This window comes from Lissotriton helveticus, chromosome 3_1 (assembly GCF_964261635.1).
Source record: "Lissotriton helveticus chromosome 3_1, aLisHel1.1, whole genome shotgun sequence".
Taxonomy (NCBI): Eukaryota; Metazoa; Chordata; class Amphibia; order Caudata; family Salamandridae; genus Lissotriton; species Lissotriton helveticus.
Window position 1 is genome coordinate 340,420,456 of NC_136061.1, and position 23,700 is coordinate 340,444,155.

At 49.7% G+C, this 23,700-nt stretch overlaps 1 protein-coding gene across 15 annotated transcripts in view; it reads left to right on the forward strand.

Annotated features, from left to right (window-relative positions):
- The window catches only part of NCOR1 (nuclear receptor corepressor 1), a 1,934,049-nt gene that overhangs the window by 1,882,498 nt on the left and 27,851 nt on the right, over nucleotides 1-23,700 (forward strand). For all 15 annotated transcript variants that reach the window (XM_078679968.1, XM_078679976.1, XM_078679969.1 and 12 more), the window contains one exon: nucleotides 604-825. In XM_078679968.1, coding sequence (XP_078536094.1) covers nucleotides 604-825 — 222 coding nt within the window. The remainder of the gene's footprint in view (nucleotides 1-603; nucleotides 826-23,700) is intronic.

Sequence of the window (23,700 nt, forward strand, 5' to 3'; positions counted from 1 at the left end):
GTTTCCCCTTGAATGGTGACCACATTTTTCTCCCATGATGTATAGTAGTGTGATACCTGCTATAGTAGCACAAATTCACAGCTTAACAATTTGTAGCCTCACACAGTCAGCACCTGGCATGTTTATGCTCTGCAATCAGCAGCCGAATAGAGATATTTTTGCTGTTGTGATTTGTGCAATTATCGGTTCGGAAAATGCAGAATAGATAACGTTTCCTCTGGCTGCTTCCCATTTAGTTACCTCCTTTTATTTAGTGCCTGTGACTAGGATAGCTCTTTTGGGCGTGATTGCCCTCTCTCTCTATTTATAACACATTTTGCATGCCTAATTCACAGCTTTAGTGGGTAATCCTCGGAGTAGTTTTCTGTTTGCTTTCATTTCTCATGGTGGTTCCCATATGTCTTTACTTTATTTTTCTTTTACTTTATCTATGCTCTTTCTGTATTTCCAGTAACGCTAGCTCATTTTCATCTTTTCCATTGCTCTTCCCTCTCCACTTTCTCAAATACTCACATCTCTCCCTCCCCACATATAGCCTTTCTTCTGTGTCATATTTGCTTCCTCTCTCCACTCTAACTCCATCTGTATTTTTCCTGCCAACAGGTGCGATCAGTTCTAGGGGTCACAACTATGCTGATCCTGCCAGCAACCTAGGTCTGGAAGATATTATCAGAAAAGCACTGATGGGAAACTTTGATGACAAAGGAGATGATCATGGGGTGCTAATGTCCCAGCAAATGGGGGTGGCAGCTGGCAACACTATCACCTCTGGATCTTCGACAAGTGATCTACGTAGAGACGAGGCAAACCCATCACCAAACTCAGGTCAGTGTACCTAGAAGAACCAGTGACTGGTTTATGATCTCAGTCATAAGTGTCATATTCCCAATTTTTTTGCAGCTTTTTTTTAAAGACCTTTTTATAAAAATGTTGGTACTAGCAAAATATTTTATGACTAAGTGCCTTATCTAAAGTTTAACAGATCTAGTGCTGTCTTTCAGGGTACCATCCGCCAAATTTAGAGATTGCCGCCAGTGCAGCAGTGATCTCGATACCTTGATTGGAACCAGTGTTATGAGGTTCCTGTCCAGGTCCAAAAGGTATGGTGGACGGACACAATCTATTTTGATAACTGTCCATTTCAGGGATGAACTACCAAAATGGGGTCCTGTTCTTGAAAAAACAAATAACTAATGACTTCCACACCCCGGATGTTTTTCCATGGATGTGGTGGTGGGTTTTTTTCCCACTCTCCAGAAATTGACATCACACCATCCAACCTAAATAGGAGCAGCGGTGTAATGCCCTATTTTTAACATCCCCAACTCCATTAGGCCGTTAGGGAAAGCTTTCCAGCTGGCAGTTCCTCAGACCCCCAGAGCTGACAGGTGTCCGGGTACTCTGTCACATTTGTGACAGAGTTCCCTTTCCACCAAACTCTAACCCCACCATATACATTCAAGCACTTGGGGGGGAGATTTGAAGGGTCCGTTCTTGTCAGTTATTTTTTTTTTACTGGCCCTAGTAACAACTTTTAGGTTGTGTTCATCAGCTTGCCTGAAATGAGCTGATTTCATTCCTGAGTCCTTGCCACATTACTGAACCCTAACACAGACCCAGATCCAGACTCTGCTAGGCATGTACTACATAAATACTGTATACATACATACATAATCAGTTTTATATGGAGTCTGGACTCACCTTTCCAGAGGCAGTGATACATTTTTTAGATGATATTGTTGTGACTCATGCTAGCATGTCTGAAGCAGCAATGCTTTTTCCTGTGCGCTCAAGCTTTCTTTTTCATAAGGATCACATTCCATACATTATTGCACTTTCAAAGGATATAAATCAGCCTTGTACCACCTATTCAGATAATTGTAACTGAGAAAGAAACTATTTCGTTGGATGTGTGACCACTTGATTAAATCATGTACAGACAGCAGTTCAGATGACATTCAAGGCCTCAGAGCCTGCTTTGACTTACCCGCAGTTCCTACTCGCCATGATGGCAATTTCTAGGCATGCAGAGATCCCCTCTGGTGCACCTTCGGCCCCCCCCCCCCCCCGCAATTGTTCAACGTTTTGTTTAGGATTCCACCGCCATTAGATGCCAGGTGACTTCTCCAAGGCACACTTCCCAATACTGGCTGTTGCTGTTTCCCTCACCAGTGTGCCCTTCCCCGACACTGATACTGGCAGTTTCAAGAATACCCCAAGCCCCCTTCCTCAAAGAAGCCTGATACAGCTGATGACTCCCAACCTAACACCACACAGCACAGTGGGCACAGCATCAGGGGAATCTTTCCGATTGCGTCCAGATCTCGGAAAGCACTGCACACCAATTGCAGTGGTGGTTAACAAACCAAGATTGGGTCATCGGCAGATCCCTCTCCCTTCCCCAACCAGAGTTCACAGTGGTCATAAATGCATCACTTTCGGAGGTGGGGCGGCCACATGGGGGAGGCTGAGATCAGAAGCCTGTGGTCTCCGGCGGAGTCTGGGCTTTACATCAACATTCTGGAGCTCCGGGCGATTCGTCACTAAGGCACTTAAGGCATTCCTTCCTTCTGTCAAAGGAAGGGTAGTGCAGGTGTTCACGGACAACACCACCACCCTGTGGTACTGCAACAAACAAGGCATGGTGTGGTCGTGGACCCTATGTCAAGAGGCCCTCCATCTCTGGACATGGCTGGAACATCAGGGCATATCCCTGGTGGTTCAACACCTTGTAGGTTCCCTGAACGCCAGGGCAGACAAACTCAGGCACAGGTGCATGATGGATCTGAAAGAAACACATTAGTGTTAGATTCCTTACCATAGAATATCCCCAGGCGTCAGGCTGGATCTGGAAAGTTTTCGTCAGCAGTACCCCTGCGCGTCGATAGATGTCGTCAGCAGCTCAGTGTCCGTTGTCGGCGTTGTGATCGCTGGAATGACGTCGTCGAAGTACTTAGACGCCGCCCTCGCGCGCTGACGTCAGTTTTTCTTTTTTCCGCGCCAGCAAGCGCAGATCCGGGAAGAGTAGTACTCTAGTCATTTTATGACAAACTTTTTTGATCTCTTTTGACCACTTTTCGAGTCGATTTTGACTCGCGGTGCCATTAGGGATGCCTGGTTTTAAACCTTGCGACTCCTGTCACCGTTTGATGTCGGTGACCGACCCCCACCATCGGTGCCTTTACTGCCTTGGTGCCGGCCACGATGACAAGTCGTGCCCCGACTGCCGGGCCTTGACCTCGAAGGCTAGACTGGAGCGGTCCCGTAAGCTGCTCGAGCTCCGGCAGTCCCGGTCAAGGAGGAAGTCGAAGGACCGGTCGCGGAGCCGCCGTCTTCGCCACTCCTCGAGTCACCACCACTCGTCAGGCTCCAAGTCCTCCGTTAAGTCGAGGCATTCTAAAAAGAAGTCAGAGGCGTCATTGCTCTTCCGACTCCCCCGATGCTAGCGCGACGCGCCCGGGGGTTCGGGCGCCACCGCCCGCACGGCTACGCAGGTGCAGCATCCAGCTCCATACCCACCGGTCCCTGGACTGCATGCGACGACGGAGGAGATAAGTGCTTTCCTCGTGGCCATGAGGACTCACTTCCCTCCGTTGGAACCTGCCGAGGCGCCTTCGGCCCCACGGGACCGACTGGGAGCCATAGCAGGCGGCGGCTCCGGCCCAGTCGGGTGCTTCAGCGCCGTCGCCGACTCCGGTCCCGATGCCGCAGGCCCTCACAGGATCCAGGCCTGGATCCAGGTCGTAACCAGTCGACCTCACGACTCCTCCGCTTGCGCCGACCCCGAGGGTGTCGCTCCTGGTGCCGTGTGTAGGAGAGTGGGGTCTGCAATCCCATGGCCACCCCAGATTTTTGCTTTTTGCCTCACTGGTTTACGACTTTCCCTGGCTGTGGGCCTGCTAATCAGACCCACAGCCTAGCTGTTCTCTCTCTAAATTGACAAGCATGTACCTTAGGTGCATTTACCAATTGGTACTGGGCCACCTTATCAGTCCCTGTACAGTATACCTTAGGTATCCAGGGCATAGGTGTACCCAGGGCCTACCAGGGGCTGCAGCATGTATTATGCCACCCCTGGCTGGCCACCCAAATCTGACACAACTGGCTGCACGACAGCTGGGGCAAGGTGGTGTAAACACCCTTTGCTTTAGATATAGTATTCCTATATCTAACCCTAAAATGGACACATATATTCCTATCAGTCACTCCTATGGCAGGCCTTATCAATCCTGAAGGCAGAGTGCCTGGAATTATGTGAGATGGTGCTCTGGCATGAGCTGAACCCGTTTGCAGCTTGCGGAACCAAGTCCTTATAGCTGTTCCATGATAACGCTATACCATATACTCTTAAGTGCATTATAATCCTCGCGGTTAAATGCTAACTTTGGCATAGCATTATCAAAACATGTCGAGTAAGGTGTCATACGAATTGGAATACTAACCCCTCGCCAATTCTGGCGACGGGGTTAGCATTCCACCCTTCTAGAGGGACACGACATGCCTGTAACTGTAAACCCCGGTTAAAGTTAACTCGAGCCTCAGCATCACAAAATGGATGCTGCCACCACAGACACAAGTCTGACCTCCTGCTGCTGGGAGTCCTTCCAGGGAGGGTGGCTCGGACAAAGGGTTTCCTGCCTTGGGAGGTGCTAGCACCACCCCAGACAGGATTTTGTGTATTAGGTAGGGCCAAGCTGAAAGGAATGAGACATGCCTGGGGCACACAAGGTGCCCTGTGCATACACCGGTTCCAACCAGTTGCTGGGGCACTCCAGCCCCAGCTCTGGCGGGAAACTGGACAAAGGAAAGGGGGTGTAGCCACCCCCCTTCCTGGTCCCACCCAGGGGAGGGACCTAGTCGTAGTGCAGCCCCCTTTAGCCAGATAAAGGTGGGAGCTGGTCCCATTCCAAGTTAGATTAATCTTGACAACCTTCCACGAAGAAACTCTTGACCTTCGACCTCCTGAACATCAGAAGACTGAAGAATCTCCCCTATGGTCAGGGAGTGACCATCCTGCTTCGCAGGCACCATCAAGCTCCTGTGCGGTTTGCTGCAAAGTCCTTCCATCCCGGAATCCGACGACCCAGCTCGACAAGACCCGGACCTCCAGACCTCTCTGACCTCTACCCACATCCACAGCACAGCTGGGACCCGTGGGTGCGACGAGCAACGTGGAGACGGCCATCTTGAAGAAACCTGCACAGCGCTTCCTGCACGACCCCTGAGGGTTCCTCAAGTGAGTGCATTGGGGACTGAGAAGCCCCACACCGACGCAGCTCCTGCACCAAAGAGCAGCCCCCCAGCATCCCCGTGATCTGCGTGGGGCCCTTTTGCTTGGTTGCTGCACTTCCTGTTGTCTGGTCACTTGGCGGCTGGCTTGTGCCCTCTGAGACGACGACCCGAAGAATTCGACTCTGCTAGTCTGGTCCCCCAGACTGGCCCTTGCTTCCTTGTAAAAGAGGGGCACCCCGGACCCTCCTGGTCCGCACCAGACGCCATCTTTGCTCCACCGCGTGGCTTGCATTAGCCAAGCGACCATTAAATCAATGGGGTAACACCCACAAAATCAAAGGACCTGGGTATCAATGATATAAGCAAAACAATGGCCCTAGACTATTGATTAAATGGACTTAATCCACAAAATAATTTATAAATTAGAAATGCGATTCAATCTGCATTTAAGGAATCAAGCTACATGGGAGAAAAGGTAATTAAATAAGCAATGAACACCATAACCACGTTTCAAATTTGTATTTATCAAAAAACAAAATAACACAGTTATTTACATTGTCAAAAGAATTATACTAATACACGGCGCAAAGACTAGGAGAGCTATAGTCAAAGGTGAGGAAAGGGGTGTTCAAGTGAAAAGAAGGAAATGTATAACGTATAAAAAGGATAACGTATATCATAACTGTCTCTGCATTTCCTTCTTTTCACTTGAGCACCCCTTTCCTCACCTTTGACTATAGCTCTCCTAGTCTTTGCGCCGTGTATTAGTATAATTCTTTTGACAATGTAAATAACTGTGTTATTTTGTTTTTTGATAAATACAAATTTGAAATGTGGTTATGGTGTTCGTTGCTTATTTAATTACCTTTTCTCCCATGTAGCTTGATTCCTTAAATGCAGATTGAATCGCATTTCTAATTTATAAATTATTTTGTGGATTAAGTCCATTTAATCAATAGTCTAGGGCCATTGTTTTGCTTGCATTAGCCAAGGCCTGTTGACCAGATCGACGATCCAACACCGCCATCAGCCGCAGACCACGTGGGACAGCTTGTGCCTCCAGCCTGGTCGTAAAGAACAGCTCCTGGTCCGCGCAGCTGCAGAGAGAAGCGACCCTTCCTTCACCTGAGCGCGGCGACAGCATCTGGTTCCCTCCTGGTTCCAGCACCGTCACTGGCTAGTGACCAAGACTCTGTCCCCTTCCCTTTCAGGACTTCTCCTTCCTAGTTCCATCCTTGGAACCACCGGACTCCTCCATCTGGCTGCCTGCCAGCAACTCCTTGTTTCAGGCATCACCGGGATCAACGCAGCAAACCCGACACCACTTCAGCCCTATGCACCCGCAGCCTGTGGGTTAGGTAACTAAAGCTTCTAGGTGCTGAAGTCAGTGTTCACTATCCTAGTGTCCAGGTCCACTGTTGTTTTCCCTCCATCCAGCCGGGTTCGTCCGGAATCCGTAACTTTGTAAACTGTAGCATCCATAGACGTTGGTACGCATCCCGCGTGAGAGTTTCCACTCTGCACGTGAGTCCCGTGGGCCTCCTGCTCCGTACTTACCTAGTTCGTAGCGTCGTCCCAGCGATCCTCCAGCCTCTGGATCTCCTTACAGTATTTTCTTTCCTCGCATTCCATTGTTTTGAGTATATGGTTTGTCGTGCCCCTAAGGCACTTGTGTAAATATTGTGCGAACTCGTGTTTCCTTTTTAGTATTGTCATGTGCTTAGCCCTCTGATCTCATAAAGAGTACAGAGGTGTTGTTATAAATAAATAGACTGTTTATTTTTCATAACAACCTGTGTGGTGTCCTTTCATTTGATATTCAAGGGGTTATACTATGGTAAAACAGCTGGCTTCACATGCCAAAAGAGATTAGCCTAAAAGACTGCTTTTGTTCACGCTACTAGGATAGCTGGTCTATACGGTTGACTTTACAACCAATCACCATAAGGGTTGTTTGGACTGATACAAGGTGATCACTAGAACTAGTGAGCATCATATATCAGGCCAACTTCTCACACCGTGTCTGGACGACGCCGTCCCCGGTTTTAGCCCCGGTCCGTGTGCTACGCCGGAGCAGGCCGCTCGGCACCGTCTCCGATGCCGATGGGTGAACAATTCACCTACGACCCGGCTCCATCATTTTTGCCTGGTTTCCAGGACATGGATGACCAGGAATACTGTGAGGGATCTGAGGACCCTCTGGCACAGCAGTGCCACGTAAGCCAGGACTGGGCAGATGAGCTGGGGGCAGCCAGTGGTCTAGACACTTCGCTTGACACTGGATTCATCTTTCCTCCCTCTATGGCTTCAGAGGAGGGGGCTACTTATAGCGTGGTTTGAACAGGGCGGCCAAGGCCTTGGCTCTTGAGCTCCCTGTTGCGGCTGTGAGGACTAACCTCCTCACTGAGGTGCTCAAACCGCGGGCAAGCTCCTCGGAGCCTCTACTGCCGTTTAACGAAGCTCTCACCGACGTTCTGATGGGCACCTGGTCCAAGCCCTCTACAGGCCTCCCTGTGGATTGGAACGTGGCCCGACGCCACCGCCCGGCTCCGTGCGACCCCTGCTTTCTGTCCGTTCACCCCACCCCTGAGAGCCTGGTGATTCAGGCCTCTACGTCCCAGACCGCGTTCCCGAAAGGCATGATCAGTTTGGGAAGAAACTGTTCTCTCTGAGTTTGGTGCTGCGGTCTGTCAACACCGCCTGCCTATTGGGCCGTTACACCCACTCTCTGTGGGATACGGTTGCGGAGGTGCTGCCACAGTGTCCGGAGGAGGCCCGTACACGGCTCGCTTAAGCCCTGGCGGAGGGGCGGGATGCAGCACGGTACTCGATTAGATGTGGACTTGACACCACAGACTCGCTGTGCAGAGCGATTTCCACGATGGCGGCGATTCATCGCCATGCCTGGCTGCAGTCTGGCTGGAACACCAGGGCGTCACCCTGGTGGTTCAACACCTGGCAGGTTCCCTGAACGCCAGGGCGGACGAACTCAGCCGCCGGTGCATGATGGATCACGAATGGCGTCTGAACTCGGACGTGGCGCAAGGTCTCTTTCAGCAGTGGGGAGAGCCTTGGTTAGACCTATTCGCCACCGAAGAGAGCGCGCAATGTCATCAGTTCTGTGCGTTGGATATTTCAAGGCGGCACTCGCTCAGAGACGCTTTTCGACGCGAGTGGAGCTGCGGTCTGTTGTACGCATTTACGCCTATACCACTTCTGCCCAGAGTGCTGAAGAAGAACAGGAGAGACTGGGCCCAAGTCATCCTTGTGGCTCCGGACTGGGCACAAACATACTGGTATCCCGAGCTACCCAGCATGTCAGTCGATCCCCCGATTTGTCTGCCTCTTCAGGAGGACCTTTTGTCGCAGCAGCTGGGGACGGTCCTCCACCCGAACCTGTCCAGTCTCCACCTACATGCATGGAGATTGAGCAGCAGCAGTTGAGGCCTTTTGACTTGCCTCCTGAAGTCTGTGATGTGATTCTGGCAGCCAGGCGTCCCTGCACAAAATCGGTATACGCCTGCAGGTGGAACAAATTTGTGGCATGGTGCACAGCAAAGGCTGTGGATCCACTCTCTGCCCCCCTTTCAGAGGTTCTCCTCTTCCTCTTTCCCAGCAGGGCTCTTCCCAGGGCACTATCAAAGGCTACCTCTCGGCATTTCAGCCTTCTTGAGGCTTCCTGATCAGCCTTCTCTTTTCAAGTCCCCGGTTGTAAATAGATTCTTGAAAGGCATCACGCACATGCTTCCTCCTGTTCCCTTCGTGATGCCTCAGTCGGACTTGAACTTTGTACTGATTTATCTGATGTGCACTCCCTTTGAGCCACTTCACAACTGTCCTCTTTGTCTTCTAGCTCTTAAAACTGCATTCCTTGTTGCCATCGCCTCTTTGGCGACAAGGCGGATAGTGCGCTAGAGCGTTTTAAGAACCCCAGGGCTACTGCCAAGTCCTTGGGCCTGGGCCAGCGCCAGGAAACCTCCTCTTTTTACCCCTTTCATGGACAAGGAAGTGGTGCCCCCACACGTCCAGCCAGACACAGGCCGCAGAACCAGTCTCAACGCGGACGTGGTTACCGCCGTGGCGGTGCTGAGGGACAACGGCAGGGTCAGTCCACATCCGCCCCGGCAGCATCTGCCTCTGAGCCTTCCTAGTCCGGCATTTCAGGCCCATTCAACGCCAGTGAGGGGGGCAGGGTTCATCATCACCTCCTCCACTGGCGTACCATCACGTCGGACAGGTGGGTGCTGCAAATCCGAAGGGGCTACTCCCTCCCTTTCGAGGCGACACCTCCATCCATGCCACAGCAATACCACCGCATGTCGGGGGATCACTTGCTATTTCTGGAAGAGGACGTTACGGCCCTCTTGGCCAAGGGGGCCGTTGAGCGCCTTCCTGGGCCAGAAGTAGGGTGTGGTTGTTCTTCTCACTACTTTCTGTTTCCCTAAGAAGGGCAAGGGAGGCGCTTGCCCTATCTTGAACCTCCAGAACGTCAAGATGCTGACATTGGCTCAGGTCTTAGCTGCACTAGACCCTGGAGACTGGATGGTGGCGTTGGACTTGCAGGACGCTTATTTCCGTGACTGGTTGTTGAAGGCGGGCTCGCCCCAGACAGTCGTCTCCCACCTCCAGACTACGGCCAACCTCCTGCACCTGCTGGGGTTCTCTATCAACGTGCCGAAGTCACACCTGTGCCGCTGTCAGAAGCTCCTCTTCATCGGAGCGGTTCTGGACTCGGCGCAGTTTCGGGTTTATCCCCCCGAGCAGCGGGTTCGGGATATTCAGGCTCTGAATCCGATCTTTCAGCCTTTATCCCGGGTCTCGGTCAGGTTGACTCTGCGGCACCTGTGGCTGATGGCCTCCTGCATCCTACTGATGCGTCACGCCAGGTGGCGGACGCGGGCTCTGCAGTGGGACCTGAAGTTTCAGTGGGCACAGCATCAGGGTAACCTGTCCGACCACGTCCTGGTCTCGGAGGGCATTGCGAGTCAGTTGCAGTAGTGGCTCACGAAGCGCGATTGGGTCAGCGGCAGATCCCTACCCCAACCGGAGCACGGAGTAGTGACGGATGCGTCCCTCCTGGGATAGGTGGGGGGCACATGGGAGAGGTGGAGATCAGAGGCCTCTGGTCTCCGGCGAAATCCCAGCTCCATATCAACCTTCTGGAGCTGCGGGCGATCCGACTTGCACTGAAGGCATTCCTTCCCTTCTAGTGTGCGAGCTGAAGACGGGCAGACAGGACGGCAATAGTGGGGCAAGCACCCAGCAGTTGGTTGAGCCAGAGCGGGAGAGGGGACAAGAGGGACACTTAGCCTAGAGAAGACTGATGCCACAACGCAGAGAATCTAGATGAGCACACAAGAACCCAACAGCACACAGAGGTACTTACATGTTCACCTAAGTGCAAATCAAGGGGTAGAGGAGGCGGTTTTGTTAGAAAGGAACGTTGAGAGAATAAAGACTAAATATATTTTCTACAATATATACTAGATATGATATGGGGAATGTTCATGTATATTGAGGAAGTCTTAAAAAACAATAAATTCTGGTAAAAATAAAACCCCCAAAAAAAACGACCCAGCAGGAGATGGTTGGATTTTGCACGGCCTGACCTTTTTTGGCGCCCACATAGCCAACACAGAGCTGATCATCCACCCGGAATTGTCTTGTGCGATCCAGATAAAATAAAAGTGCACATTTTGGATCTAAACGGTGGAGCCTCTCCTCTTCTTAAGAAGGATGCGGGGGCTGGAAGAATGTGGACAAAGTGATGGTCTGTCCTATGTGGAAAGAGGTAACCACTTTCGGAAGAAAGAGGGTCTAGTGTGAAGGACAACCTTTGCACTAGACCCGGGTAAGTGTAGTGCAGGTGTTCACGGAAAACACCACCGCCATGTGTTACTGCAACAAACAGGGAGGGGTGGGGTCGTGGACCCTCTGTCAGGAGGCTCTGCGCCTCTGGACATGGCTGGAACACCAGGGCGTCACCCTGGTGGTTCAACACCTGGCAGGTTCCCTGAACGCCTGGGCGGACGAACTCAGCCGCCGGTGCATGATGGATCACGAATGGCGTCTGAACTCAGACGTGGCGCAAGGTCTCTTTCAGCAGTGGGGAGAGCCTTGGTTAGACCTATTCGCCACCGAAGAGAGCGCGCAATGTCATCAGTTCTGCGCGTTGCATATTTCAAGGCGGCACTCGCTCAGAGACGCTTTTCGGCGCGAGTGGAGCTGCGGTCTGTTGTACGCATTTACGCCTATACCACTTCTGCCCAGAGTGCTGAAGAAGATCAGGAGAGACTGGACCCAAGTCATCCTTGTGGCTCCAGACTGGGCACAAACATACTGGTATCCCGAGCTACTCAGCATGTCAGTCGATCCCCCGATTTGTCTGCCTCTTCAGGAGGACCTTCTGTCGCAGCAGCAGGGGACGGTCCTCCACCCGAACCTGTCCAGTCTCCACCTACATGCATGGAGATTGAGCAGCAGCAGTTGAGGCCTTTTGACTTGCCTCCTGAAGTCTGTGATGTGATTCTGGCAGCCAGGCGTCCCTGCACAAAATCGGTATACGCCTGCAGGTGGAACAAATTTGTGGCATGGTGCACAGCAAAGGCTGTGGATCCACTCTCTGCCCCCCTTTCAGAGGTTCTCCTCTTCCTCTTTCCCAGCGGGGCTCTGCCCAGGGCACTATCAAAGGCTACCTCTCGGCCATTTCAGCCTTCTTGAGGCTTCCTGATCAGCCTTCTCTTTTCAAGTCCCCTGTTGTAAATAGATTCTTGAAAGGCATCACGCACATGCTGCCTCCTGTTCCCTTCGTGATGCCTCAGTCGGACGTGAACTTTGTACTGATTTATCTGATGTGCACTCCCTTTGAGCCACTTCATAACTGTCCTCTTTGTCTTCTAGCTCTTAAAACTGCATTCCTGGTTGCCATCACCTGCCAGGAGAGTAAGTGAGCTCCAGGCTCTATCTTCTAAACTTCCTTTCCTCTCTGTCCATCCGGATAAGGTTGGTTCGAGGCATATGAGCTGCAGGTTGTACATTTAGCAATAGATCGCCACCTGGTGTTGGGCTCGGATGATTACAGGTTGTTGTTGTCTTCTTGGAAGAAGTCTTTGTAGTCACAAGATAGGTGACTCTTCCCTTGGATAATACTGCGCATGGTCATCGACTCCATCCTCAGATTGTTTTTTCCGCCACTGGGTTCGGATGAAAGTTTTCCGCTCTGGCTAGAAAATACTTTTTCGGCATTTTCGAAGCCTAAAACTTTAGACAAACAACTTTCGACATCGAAGACACTTTTCGACATCACCAGCTACATCCCGGTGCATTGACGCGGGCCGTTGGGCCCATCGGCGCCGTACGGCTAACGCCTCATGGAAAGAACTCCATTCAAGAGATGCCCGGTATGTCGAGCAAAATACCCTCATAGCGACCATCACGAGGTTTGCAACCTCTGTCTCTCGCCAGAACACGACGAGTCGACCTGCACAGCCTGTGCCTCCTTCCGATCGAAAAAGACCATTCGGGATCGGAGTGCCCGTCGACACGAGATGAGGAGATCAGCGTGAGCACCGGAGGCCATCTTTCAGGAGGAGATCGTCGAAAAGGACGTCTCCGAGGACGAGAACCCACTCGAAGATATCTCCGCGGACGAGGCTCCACTCGTCGCCGAGGAAGACTCGCCTGATCTCCAGATCATATCGGGAGCAGAGGACTCGGACGACTCGATTCCATCTCGACAACCCGTGAGTACCTCTGCCCCTGCACCACAGACACTGCCCAAACCAAAAGCAACGGTCAGCACTCCGCCCATGGGGCCCAGTCGAGACCGAAATATCCCCTCGGACGCCCCTCCCTCGGGCTTGGCTCCGAGGAAAACGACTACGCCTTCCGGTGCCTCGGCACCGACCAAGCCACACTTGCTAATTCCACCTGTTCCATCGGCACCGAAGCACATACATCCTTCGACACCGAAGGATTCTTCGGCACCTAACGCCCTGCCTTCCGGCTCGGCTCCGAGTAAAAAGACTACGCCTTCCGGTGCCGCGGCACCGAAAAAAACACATATGCCAATTCCACCTCCTCCATTGGCACCGAAACATCCTTCCACACCGAAGGACTCTTCGGCACCGAAGCTAACACACCCTTCGGCGCCCAAAGACTCTTCGGCACCCAAACCTAAACAGGCATCGGTGCCGAAACCAAAAACAGTAACGGTACCGAAAGCTTCGACTCCGAAACCATCCGGCTCCAACAACAAAGACGGGAAGATAGACTCCGGCGCAACAGGACCAACAAAACCTGTCTCCACACCGAAATCTTCGATTACGGTACCAAAGACCACAAGACCTGATACACATAAGCCTAAAGAACCTTCGGCACCGAAGAAATTGCCACAGGACTCAATAACTCCTCCTAAGGCAAAAAACGCTAAAGAACCACTATCTACACCGAAGAAATCGGCGCCGAAGAGGACTATACAAGAGGAAGAACTATTTAGACAAGATCCAAAGCAGAAAAAGGTCTATATCAATCCAAAAACTGGACATGTGGAAGCAATTCCACACAAGAAAAGACCAGCAGACGCACCACTTCCAACTGTGGTACCTGCCAAAAAGGATTGTGCAACATCTCCAATACACCCTTCCTCTCCTTCACCTTCTTCCTCTCCTATCACTCCATATATTGAGCCTATAACTTCTCCTGCTCAAACTCCTGTATCATCACACCACACTGACGAAGAGTATGATTTAGGTGGGGGGGATGATGTACCAGATAAACATACATATCCCTTAGATGAGGATGAAGATGTCAACCCAGATTATACCAAGGAGGATGATGCATATAATGTCCAACCAAATAATGCACCAGACATACCTGATCCTCAGTATTACCCAACAAAACCTTCCCCTCCAGAGGATAGTAGTGGGTTCAATCATCTACTAAACAGAGCTGCACTTTACCACGGAGTTCCAATGCACTCTGATGCCATTGAGGAGGATTTCCTATTAGACACTTTTGAGCAATCACAGAGATCTACTCAAATACTACCTATGATCAAGGGGGTCATTAAACATGCCCCAGATATTTTTAAAGACCCAGTAAGGTGTAGGGTACTAAACCCAAGAATAGAGAAAAAGTATAGGCCAGCACCATCAGATCCTATCTACATTAAGGGACACCTACCATTGGACTCTTTAGTAGTGTCAAATGCACGTAAAAGAGCCAATTCCCAGACTTCTGGGAACACCCCCCCCCCCCCCCCCCCGCGACAAAGAATCAAAAATCATTGATGCGTCAGGGAAACGGATTGCTGTACAAGCAACAAACATATGGCGCATAGCAAACACACAAGCCTTACTCTCACGCTACAATAGGCTCACTACGACCAACTAGAAAAGTTAATGGACCATCTGCCAGATCAACACAAAGATCACGCAGCAGAGCTCTTACAGGAAGGCAAAATAATATCAAATGCCTCCATTAAATACGCACTAGATGTAGCTGACACAGCATCTAGGGCAGTTAACACCAGTGTTATCCTCAGGCGTCATGCATGGCTACGCATTTCCGGTTTCAAACCAGAGGTGCAAACTACCATCCTCAACCAGCCCTTCAATCAGAACCAATTGTTCAGGCCAGAGGTAGATAATACGCTAGAAAAGATGAAAAAGGACACAGACACTGCTAAGTCTATGGGTGCATTACAATCTACCCAGACTAGAGGTTCTTTTCGTCGCTCCTCTTATAGAGGAGGCTCCAAGCAGACCTGTGCAGATAACACGTCATCTTTTAAAACACATACACAAACCCCCTCTAATAAAGGTTACTATAGAGGAGGGTACAGAGGCAACAACAATAAGGGAAGAGGTAGAGGTAACAACAACCGCTCCTCTTCCACTCCCAAACAGTGACTTCCCTCTGCCTCCCCTACAACATTCCACACCAGTAGGGGGCAGAGTATCACTGTTCCTACCTGTCTGGGATTCCATCACAACAGACAGGTGGGTAAGACGAATTATCCAACATGGCTACTGGCTAGAACTCACAGCAACCCCCCCCCAAACATACCACCCAGGCAGCGTCCAATGTCCACAGAACACATAACACTGCTTCAACAGGAAGTTCTAGCACTTCTACAAAAAGATGCTATTCAAGAGGTCCCCTTACATGAACAAGGAACAGGAGTCTACTCCCCGTATTTCCTAATACCCAAAAAGGACTGGACATTAGGACCGATCCTCGACCTCAGGCCCCTAAACCACTACATTCAATCAGATCATTTTCACATGATCACTTTACAACAAGTACTCCCATTACTACAACAGGGAGACTTTCTGACAACACTAGACCTAAAGGACGCCTATTTTCATATTCCTATTCATCCTGCGCACAGGAAGTATCTAAGATTTGTCATACAAGGACAACACTATCAGTTCAAAGTCCTTCCATTCGGGGTCACAACAACACCACGAGTGTTTACAAAGTGCTCAGCACTAGTAGCAGCACATCTCAGGAGACAACAGATACATGTCTTCCCTTACCTCGACGACTGGCTCATAAAAGCTAGATCGTTCAACCAGTGTGTACAACACACAAAACAAACGATTCAAACATTACACGACTTAGGGTTTACGATAAACTACACCAAGTCGCACCTAGAGCCTTTGCACGTTCACCAATATCTAGGAGCTACCATAGACACATCATTAGCTCTAGCCTATCCCAGTCAAGCCAGGATTCAAAGCATTCAGAGCTTGGTCTCCCTTTTTCAATGCCAACACTCTCTTCAGGCCAGAGTGTTAATGAAACTAATAGGCAAGATGGCATCTTGCATCTTCATAGTTCCTCATGCAAGACTACAAATGCGCCCACTACAAGAATGTCTAGCACAACAGTGGAATCAGGCTCAAGGTCAGCTCACAGACCTGGTGTTGGTAGACAGCCGTACATATCGCTCTCTGCAATGGTGGAACACCAAAAACTTGACAAAGGGACGGCAGTTCCTAGAACCTGTTCCACAAATAGTGCTCACAACAGATGCATCCCTCACAGGATGGGGAGCCCATCTCCTACACTATACCACTCAAAGCCAATGGAACAGCCAACAAAAACTGCTCCACATCAATCATTTGGAACTGCTAGCGATTTACCTAGCACTCAAAGCTTTTCAACTCCAAGTACAAAACAAAGCTGTTCTAATCCGGACGGACAATATGACAGCTATGTATTACATACAAAAACAGGGGGGGGGCACACTCTCTGCAACTGTCCCAGCTTGCACAGAACATTTGGAGATGGGCCATCCCTCAAAACATACACCTGATTGTAGAACACCTTCCAGGAATTCACAATCAGATAGCAGATCTGTTGAGTCGTCAATCACAACAGATTCACGAATGGGAGTTGCACCCACAAGTCCTACAACCATTCTTCCAAATGTGGGGGCACCCACACATAGATCTGTTTGCCACCCACGAAAACACAAAATGCCCAACCTTCGCCGCCAGGTTCCCACACCCGCGGTCGGATGGGAATGCAATATGGATGAATTGGTCAGGCAGATTTGCATACGCTTTTCTGCCTCTCCCACTCATTCCACTAGTAGTACGCAAGCTCAGACAACAGTCCCTCAAACTAATACTAGTGGCCCCCACATGGGCACGCCAGCCGTGGTTCACCACACTACTAGATCTCTCACTGGTTCCACATCAGAAATTACGGCTCACGCCATCCCTGTTAACACAGAACCATGGAGAAATAAGGCACCCAGAACCAAGCCAGCTGAATTTGGCAATCTGGCTCCTGAGGTCTTAGAGTTTGGCTACCTAAATTTACCACCAGAATGTATGAATATAATTAAAGAAGCTAGAAGACCCACCACTAGAGCATGTTATGCTGCTAAGTGGAAAAGATTTGCAATATACTGTAACAACAATGATATTGATCCATTGGATGTTTCCATCCAGAATATTATTTGTTACCTTCTACACCTACAAAGGTCCAACTTGGCTTACTCTTCCATACGACTGCATCTAGCAGCAAATGCAGCCTATTTACAAAATAGACGGCACGTATCTCTCTTTAGAGTACCTGCGATAAAAGCATTTATGGAAGGATTAAAACGAATAATCCCACCTAGGTTACCACCTGCACCAGTATGGAACCTGAACATTGTCCTTACAAGACTCATGGGACCCCCTTTTGAGCCTTTACACAAGTGTGAATTGCAATTCCTAACATGGAAAACTGCATTCCTTGTTGCCATCACCTCTCTCAGAAGAGTTAGTGAAATACAAGCATTCACAATAGAAGAACCATTTTTTTCAAATACACCCTAACAAAGTGGTTCTTAGACCTAACCCAAAATTCCTGCCAAAGGTGATTACTCCTTTTCACCTTAACCAATCAGTAGAGTTACCAGTGTTTTTCCAAAAACCAGACTATGTTGCAGAAAGGGCCCTACACACCCTAGATGTTAGAAGAGCTCTTTTATACTACACAGACAGGACTAAATCCTTCAGAAAGTCAAAACAACCATTTGTATCTTTCTGTTCACCACACTAAGGCAATACCATATCTAAAAGAGGAATTGCCAGATGGATTGTAAAGTGTATTCAAATATGCTATCAAAAAGCAAAACGTACACTAACAGTTCCTCCTAGAGCGCACTCCACTCGCAAACTAGGAGCCCCTATGGCTTTCTTAGGAAACATACCACTAGAGGACATATGTAAGGCAGCAACATGGTCTACCATACACACCTTCACTAAACACTATTGTGTTGACGTGCAAGCCAAGCAGCAAGCTGCAGTAGGCCAAGCTGTCCTTAAAACACTATTTCAGTATGCTGCAACAGATACAAGCGACCACCGCTAGGGGAGACACTGCTGCACAATCGTTGCTAAATGTACAACCTGCAGCTCATATGCCTCGAACGGAATATGCTACTTACCAGTATGCATCTGTTCTTGGCATGTAGAGCTGCAGAGTTGTACATGCCCTCCCGCCTCCCCGGGACTTGTATCCGTTCCAGTACTCATCTTACTTAGATGCACACGCATGGACATCCTTTCTCTTTACTTCTACTAACTCCATCATTTCCCATCATGGCGAAAAACAATCTGAGGATGGAGTCAATGACCATGCGCAGTATTGTCCAAGGGAGGAGTCACCTATCTCGTGACTACAAAGACTTCTTCCAAGAAGACAACAACAACCTGCAATCATCTGAGTCCAACACCAGGTGGCGATCTATTGCTAAATGTACAACTCTGCAGCTCAAAAGTAGAAGGGTAGAGGGAGAAGGAGGATAAACTAAACTAGGTCGGCCACCAAGTCAACGTAGCAGAAAACAGTAAGAACCCAGTGTACAGGATTCAGAGACCTAGTTTGTATGATGGTCACTGATCAAATTTTCTCAGTACAGACCAAAAAAGAAAGAAAAATTTCTTTCTAGTGTCCCCTCACTCACCGGGGTTTCCCCACGTTGACATGCTTCATCATTGGGGCCATCCCAGTTCTCTACGAAAAGGGGCGTGCTGCGACTAGCGAACTACGCAGGAGCCCTTTTATTGTGAAAGACTATGTGTGGTGTGAAGTGAGATAGTGGCAGAGTGGGTGTGAGTGATTATTAAAAATACCGTGCTAGTGGGCCTCAACAGATTTATTTAGCTCCTAGATTGGTATATTAAAAGGGGTGACACTGCTATTTAACCTTTAGTCAGGGCTAAATCAGTGTGTGGTCAACATGTTTCAAGCTCCCCAGGCTTTTCGTCAGGACCATACAGGGACCAGCCCTGTATTTACCACTCCTATGAGTCCCTAATAAGGTGTGTAAAATTTGTTGAAAAACATTCAACGCTGTTAACTATAAAACATGCGTGTTATACATACGATTGTACTGTTTCGTTATTTCTGTAAAAAGAACACATGATTAGTGACAAGGTAACCCCTCCTTAAGATTGCGGAGAAATTGTAGCAACAAACAGGACTACTTGGTACAGGCAGAAGATCTGAGCAAAAAACTGCAATCCAGAAAGTATCCTAAGAAACTGGTAAAGGACGCAAAAAAACGAGCAAGTAATATTGATAGAGATGTCTTGCTGGAACCAAAAGAAAAAACCCAAACAGAAAACAGAAGACCAATCTGCATCACGACTTTCAACCAAGTATCAGACAAGGTATCTAAGATAGTCAAGAAGCATTGGCCTATGATCAATAGTGGTGGATTAAGCATACCAACCCCTATGTTCAGCCTTTCTTTCTTTTTTGGTCTGCACTGAGAAAATTTGATCAGTGACCATCATACAAACTAGGTCTCTGAATCCTGTACACTGGGTTCTTTTCAACTCTGCAGCTCTACATGCCAAGAACAGATGCATACTGGTAAGTAGCATATTCCTTCTGCGGTCTCGTCCTTCTTTCCTGCCCAAGGTGGTTACAGCCTTTCATATCGGGCAGTCCATCACCTTACCCACCTTCTTTCCGCATCCCGCGAAAGAGGCAGAGAGGCTCCACCGTCTGTACATAAAACGTGCGCTCTCCTTTTATCTAGATCGCACACGCCAGTTCCGGGTGGACGAACAGCTCTTTGTTGGTTACGTGGGCGCCAAGAAGGGACGGGCGGTGCACAAGCGGACCATCTCTCGGTGGGTCGTCTTGTGTATCAAGGTTTGCTACTCTTTGGCGAAAAAGGAGCCTCCTGTTGGGCTGCGCGCCCATTCCACTTGGGTCACGGCGGCTACTACTGCCCTGGGTCGGGGAGTCCCCTTGCAGGACATCTGTCAGACAGCTACGTGGGCCTCGCTGCTCACGTTTTCTAAGCACTACTGCCTGGACAGCCAAGTCCGGAGAGATGGCTTTTTCGGCCGTTTCGTTCTCCAGGACTTTCTGGTGTGATCTTGGTTCACAAACCCACCACAGGGGTAGGTATTGCTGGGGTATTCTGTGGTAAGGAATCTAACACTGATGTGTTTCTTTCAGATGCACAAGTTACTTACCTTCGGTAACGATATATCTGTAAGAAACATTAGTTAGTGTTAGATTCCTTACCACCCCACCCATCCTCCCCGTTCTGCGAACCGATATCTAAGGTTAAGGACATCACTTTCAGGGTCCTTGTTTCATGGCACCAGTGTCGGTTTCTATCATGGCTCTGCTTTCCTGGCGCGGAAAGCTATGTACAGAACTGACGTCAGCGCGCGAGGCTGCTGTCTAAGTACTCCGCCGAAGTCATTCCGGCGATCACGACGCTGAGGACGGACGCGGAGCCGCAGATGACGCCTACCGACGCGCAGGGGTACTGCTGACGAAAACTTTCTGGATCCAGCCAGACGTCTGGGGATATTCTATGGTAAGGAATCTAACACTAACTAATTTTTCTTACATATATATCGTTACCGAAGGTAAGTAACTTGTGCATCATGAATGGTGTCTTCACTCAGAGGTGGTACAAGGTCTCTTTCAACAGTGGGGTGAGCCTTGGTTAGATCTATTCGCCACCGAATAGAACACACAATGTCAGCAAGTTCTGCGTGTTGGAATTTCTAAAGCGGCACTTGCTCAGCGATTCTTTTAGTCGCAACTGGAGTTGCGGTCTTCTACACGCCTTTCCACCTATACCACTTCTGCCCAGAGTGCTGAAGAAGATCAAGCGCAACCGGGCCCAAGTCTTTCTTGTGGCTCCGGACTGGGCACGAAGAGTCTGGTATTCCGAGCTCTTGAACATGGCCATCGATCCTCTGATCAGACTGCCTCTTCGGGAGAATCTTCTGTCGCAGCAACAGGGGATGATCCTGCACCCAAACATGTCCAGTCTCCACCTCCTTGCGTGGAGATTGAGCGGCGATAGTTGACAGCTTTCGACCTTCCTCCCGAAGTCTGTAACGTTATCTTGACAGCCAGGCGTCCCTCCGCCAAAAAGGTATACACCTGTAGATAGAACAACTTTGTGGCATGGTGCACAGGAAAGGTTGTGGATCCTCTTTCTGCCCCTCTTACAGAGGTTCTCCTCTTCATTCTTTCTTTGGCCCAGACAGGCTCTGCTCTGGGCACTCTTAAAGGCTATGTTCGAGGCATGTGGGCTGCTGAATTCATATCTTAGCATAGATCGCCGCCTAGTGTTGGGTACGGACGTTTGCACCTTGTTGTCTTGGAAGAGTCTTTTCGAAGTATCACGAGATAGGTGACTCCTCCCCTGGACTACAGTGCGCATGGGCATCTTCTCCATCTTCAGATTGTCTTTTTCCGCCATTGGGTTCGGATGCACTTTTACAGCTCCAACATCGGGACCGAAGTTTTCCAACTTTCTAACGCTAAAACCTTCTACATTCAACGGTATTGTTTCCGCTTGGTATCCCTAGACTCAACTTCCATTTCTCTATGGTCGTCGACGCGCGCCGTTGGGCCTTTTCGACGCCACGTGGACCTCCTGCTGATGGAAAGGACCCAGTTTAAAAAATGCCCTGAGTGTGGAGCCAAATTTCCACACAGCGACAAACATAGAGTATGCAACAGGTGCCTATCTCCGGAGCACAACGAAGAACACTGTCCGGCTTGTGCTCTGTTCCGGTCCAAAAAGACTATCCGGAACCGAAGAGCTGCTCGACTAGAAATGCAGCGGCAGGCACCAGAACCGGAAAACATTTTCGACGACGAACATGAACTCCCACAGGCAGAGGGCTCAAGATCTCGAAATAGTCACCGTAGAGGACCAGTCTGACTCCGATGTCCAGATCACACCGGGGCAAACCATGAGTACCAAAGCCCCTACCCCGCCTCCACCTCCACACAAGGCTCCGGTCAAAGCATTACCTCTAGAGCCTTAACACGACCGAAACACCGCTTCGGAAGCCCTGCCTTCCGGCTCGGCTCTGAAAACCACACCCAAGCCTTCCGGTACCCCGGGACCTAGCAAAGCCAGTCAACCCAAAAAGGTCGTCGACCCCAGTAAGGTCGTCGATCCAAACACTGCTGTCGAGCCAGAAAAGGCCTTTGAGCCAAAGAAAGCCATCGAGCCGAGAAGGCCCGTCAACCCAAAAAAGTCGTCGACCCCAGTAAGGTCGTCGATCCGAACACTGCCGTCGAGCCAAAAAAGGCCTTCGAGCCAAAGAAAGCCGGCGAGCCAAAGAAGGTCTTCGAGACGAAGAAAGCCGTCGAACCGAAAAAGGTCATCGAACCGAAAAAGGTCGCCGAACCGAAGAAGGCCGTCGAGCCGAAGAAGGTCGCCGCGCCGAAGAAGGTCGCCGCGCCAAAGAAGGTCGCCGAGCCGAAAAAAGCCGTTGAGCCAAAGAAAGCCGTCGAGCCGAAAAAGGTTGTCGAGCCGAAACAGGTCATCGACCCGAAAAAGGCAGTCGAACCGAAAAAAGGCGTTGAGCCAAAGAAGGCTTCACATCATAAAGACGTCCAGCCTAAAGAGACACTCGACCCGAAAAAATCCGTCCAGCCGAAAAAGGCAAAATCTTGGGCGCCACGGACAGGAGGAAGAACTCTTTCACCCAGATCCACAACAAAGACTATATATAGACCCTGAGGCAGAACATATAGTCTACAATAAAAACAAAAGCAGACTGGATACTGAAGCTCCTTCTCCTGTTCCTCCCAAGAAAAATGACTTTGGCACATCCCCTTCAAGACCTTACACACCACCTCCTTTCACTCCCAACATGCCTTATGTTCCATATTCTCCTTCACTTGTAGATTATGATCAGGAAGAAGACATGGGGGAAGATCCTCAGGATGACTTTATACCACCTGACGATCCGGGGAACCCAAATGACACATTGAGTGACCATAATGATCCTGATTACACAGATTATACACAACCCATACCCGATCCCACTACATACCCCACAAAGCCGTCTCCTACTGACTACACTGTCGCTTTTAACCAACTAGTGGACAGAGCAGCTCAGTATCATGGTGTACACATGCACACTGACCCTATAGAGGAGGATTTCCTATTTAACACCTTCCCAACATCAGAGAAGAGTGTACGTGTACTCCCTATGCTAAAAGGGGTACTAACGCACGCACCAGACATCTTTAAAGACCCAGCCAGGGCACGTGTCCTCAATCCAAGGATTGAAAAAAAATATAAACCGGCCCCTACAGACCCCTCTTATGCCAGGTCTCAGCTACCACTAGACTCCCTAGTTGTGTCTAACGCTAGGAAAAGAGAAAACTCACAAACAACGGGTGATGCTCCCCCTCCTGACAAGGAGTCAAAAATTTTAGAAGTATCAGGGAAAAGAGTGGCCTCTCAGGCAGCAAATACCTGGAGAATTGCCAATACACAAGCTCTCCTAGCACGCTACGACAGAGCACATTATGACGAACTGAAAGGATTATTACAACACCTACCAGAACCCTATAAGGCAAAAGCAAACAACTTAATACAAGAAGGGAAATTCATCACTAACGCATCCATAATATGCGCCCTTGATGTAGCTGATACAGCCGCTAGGTCTG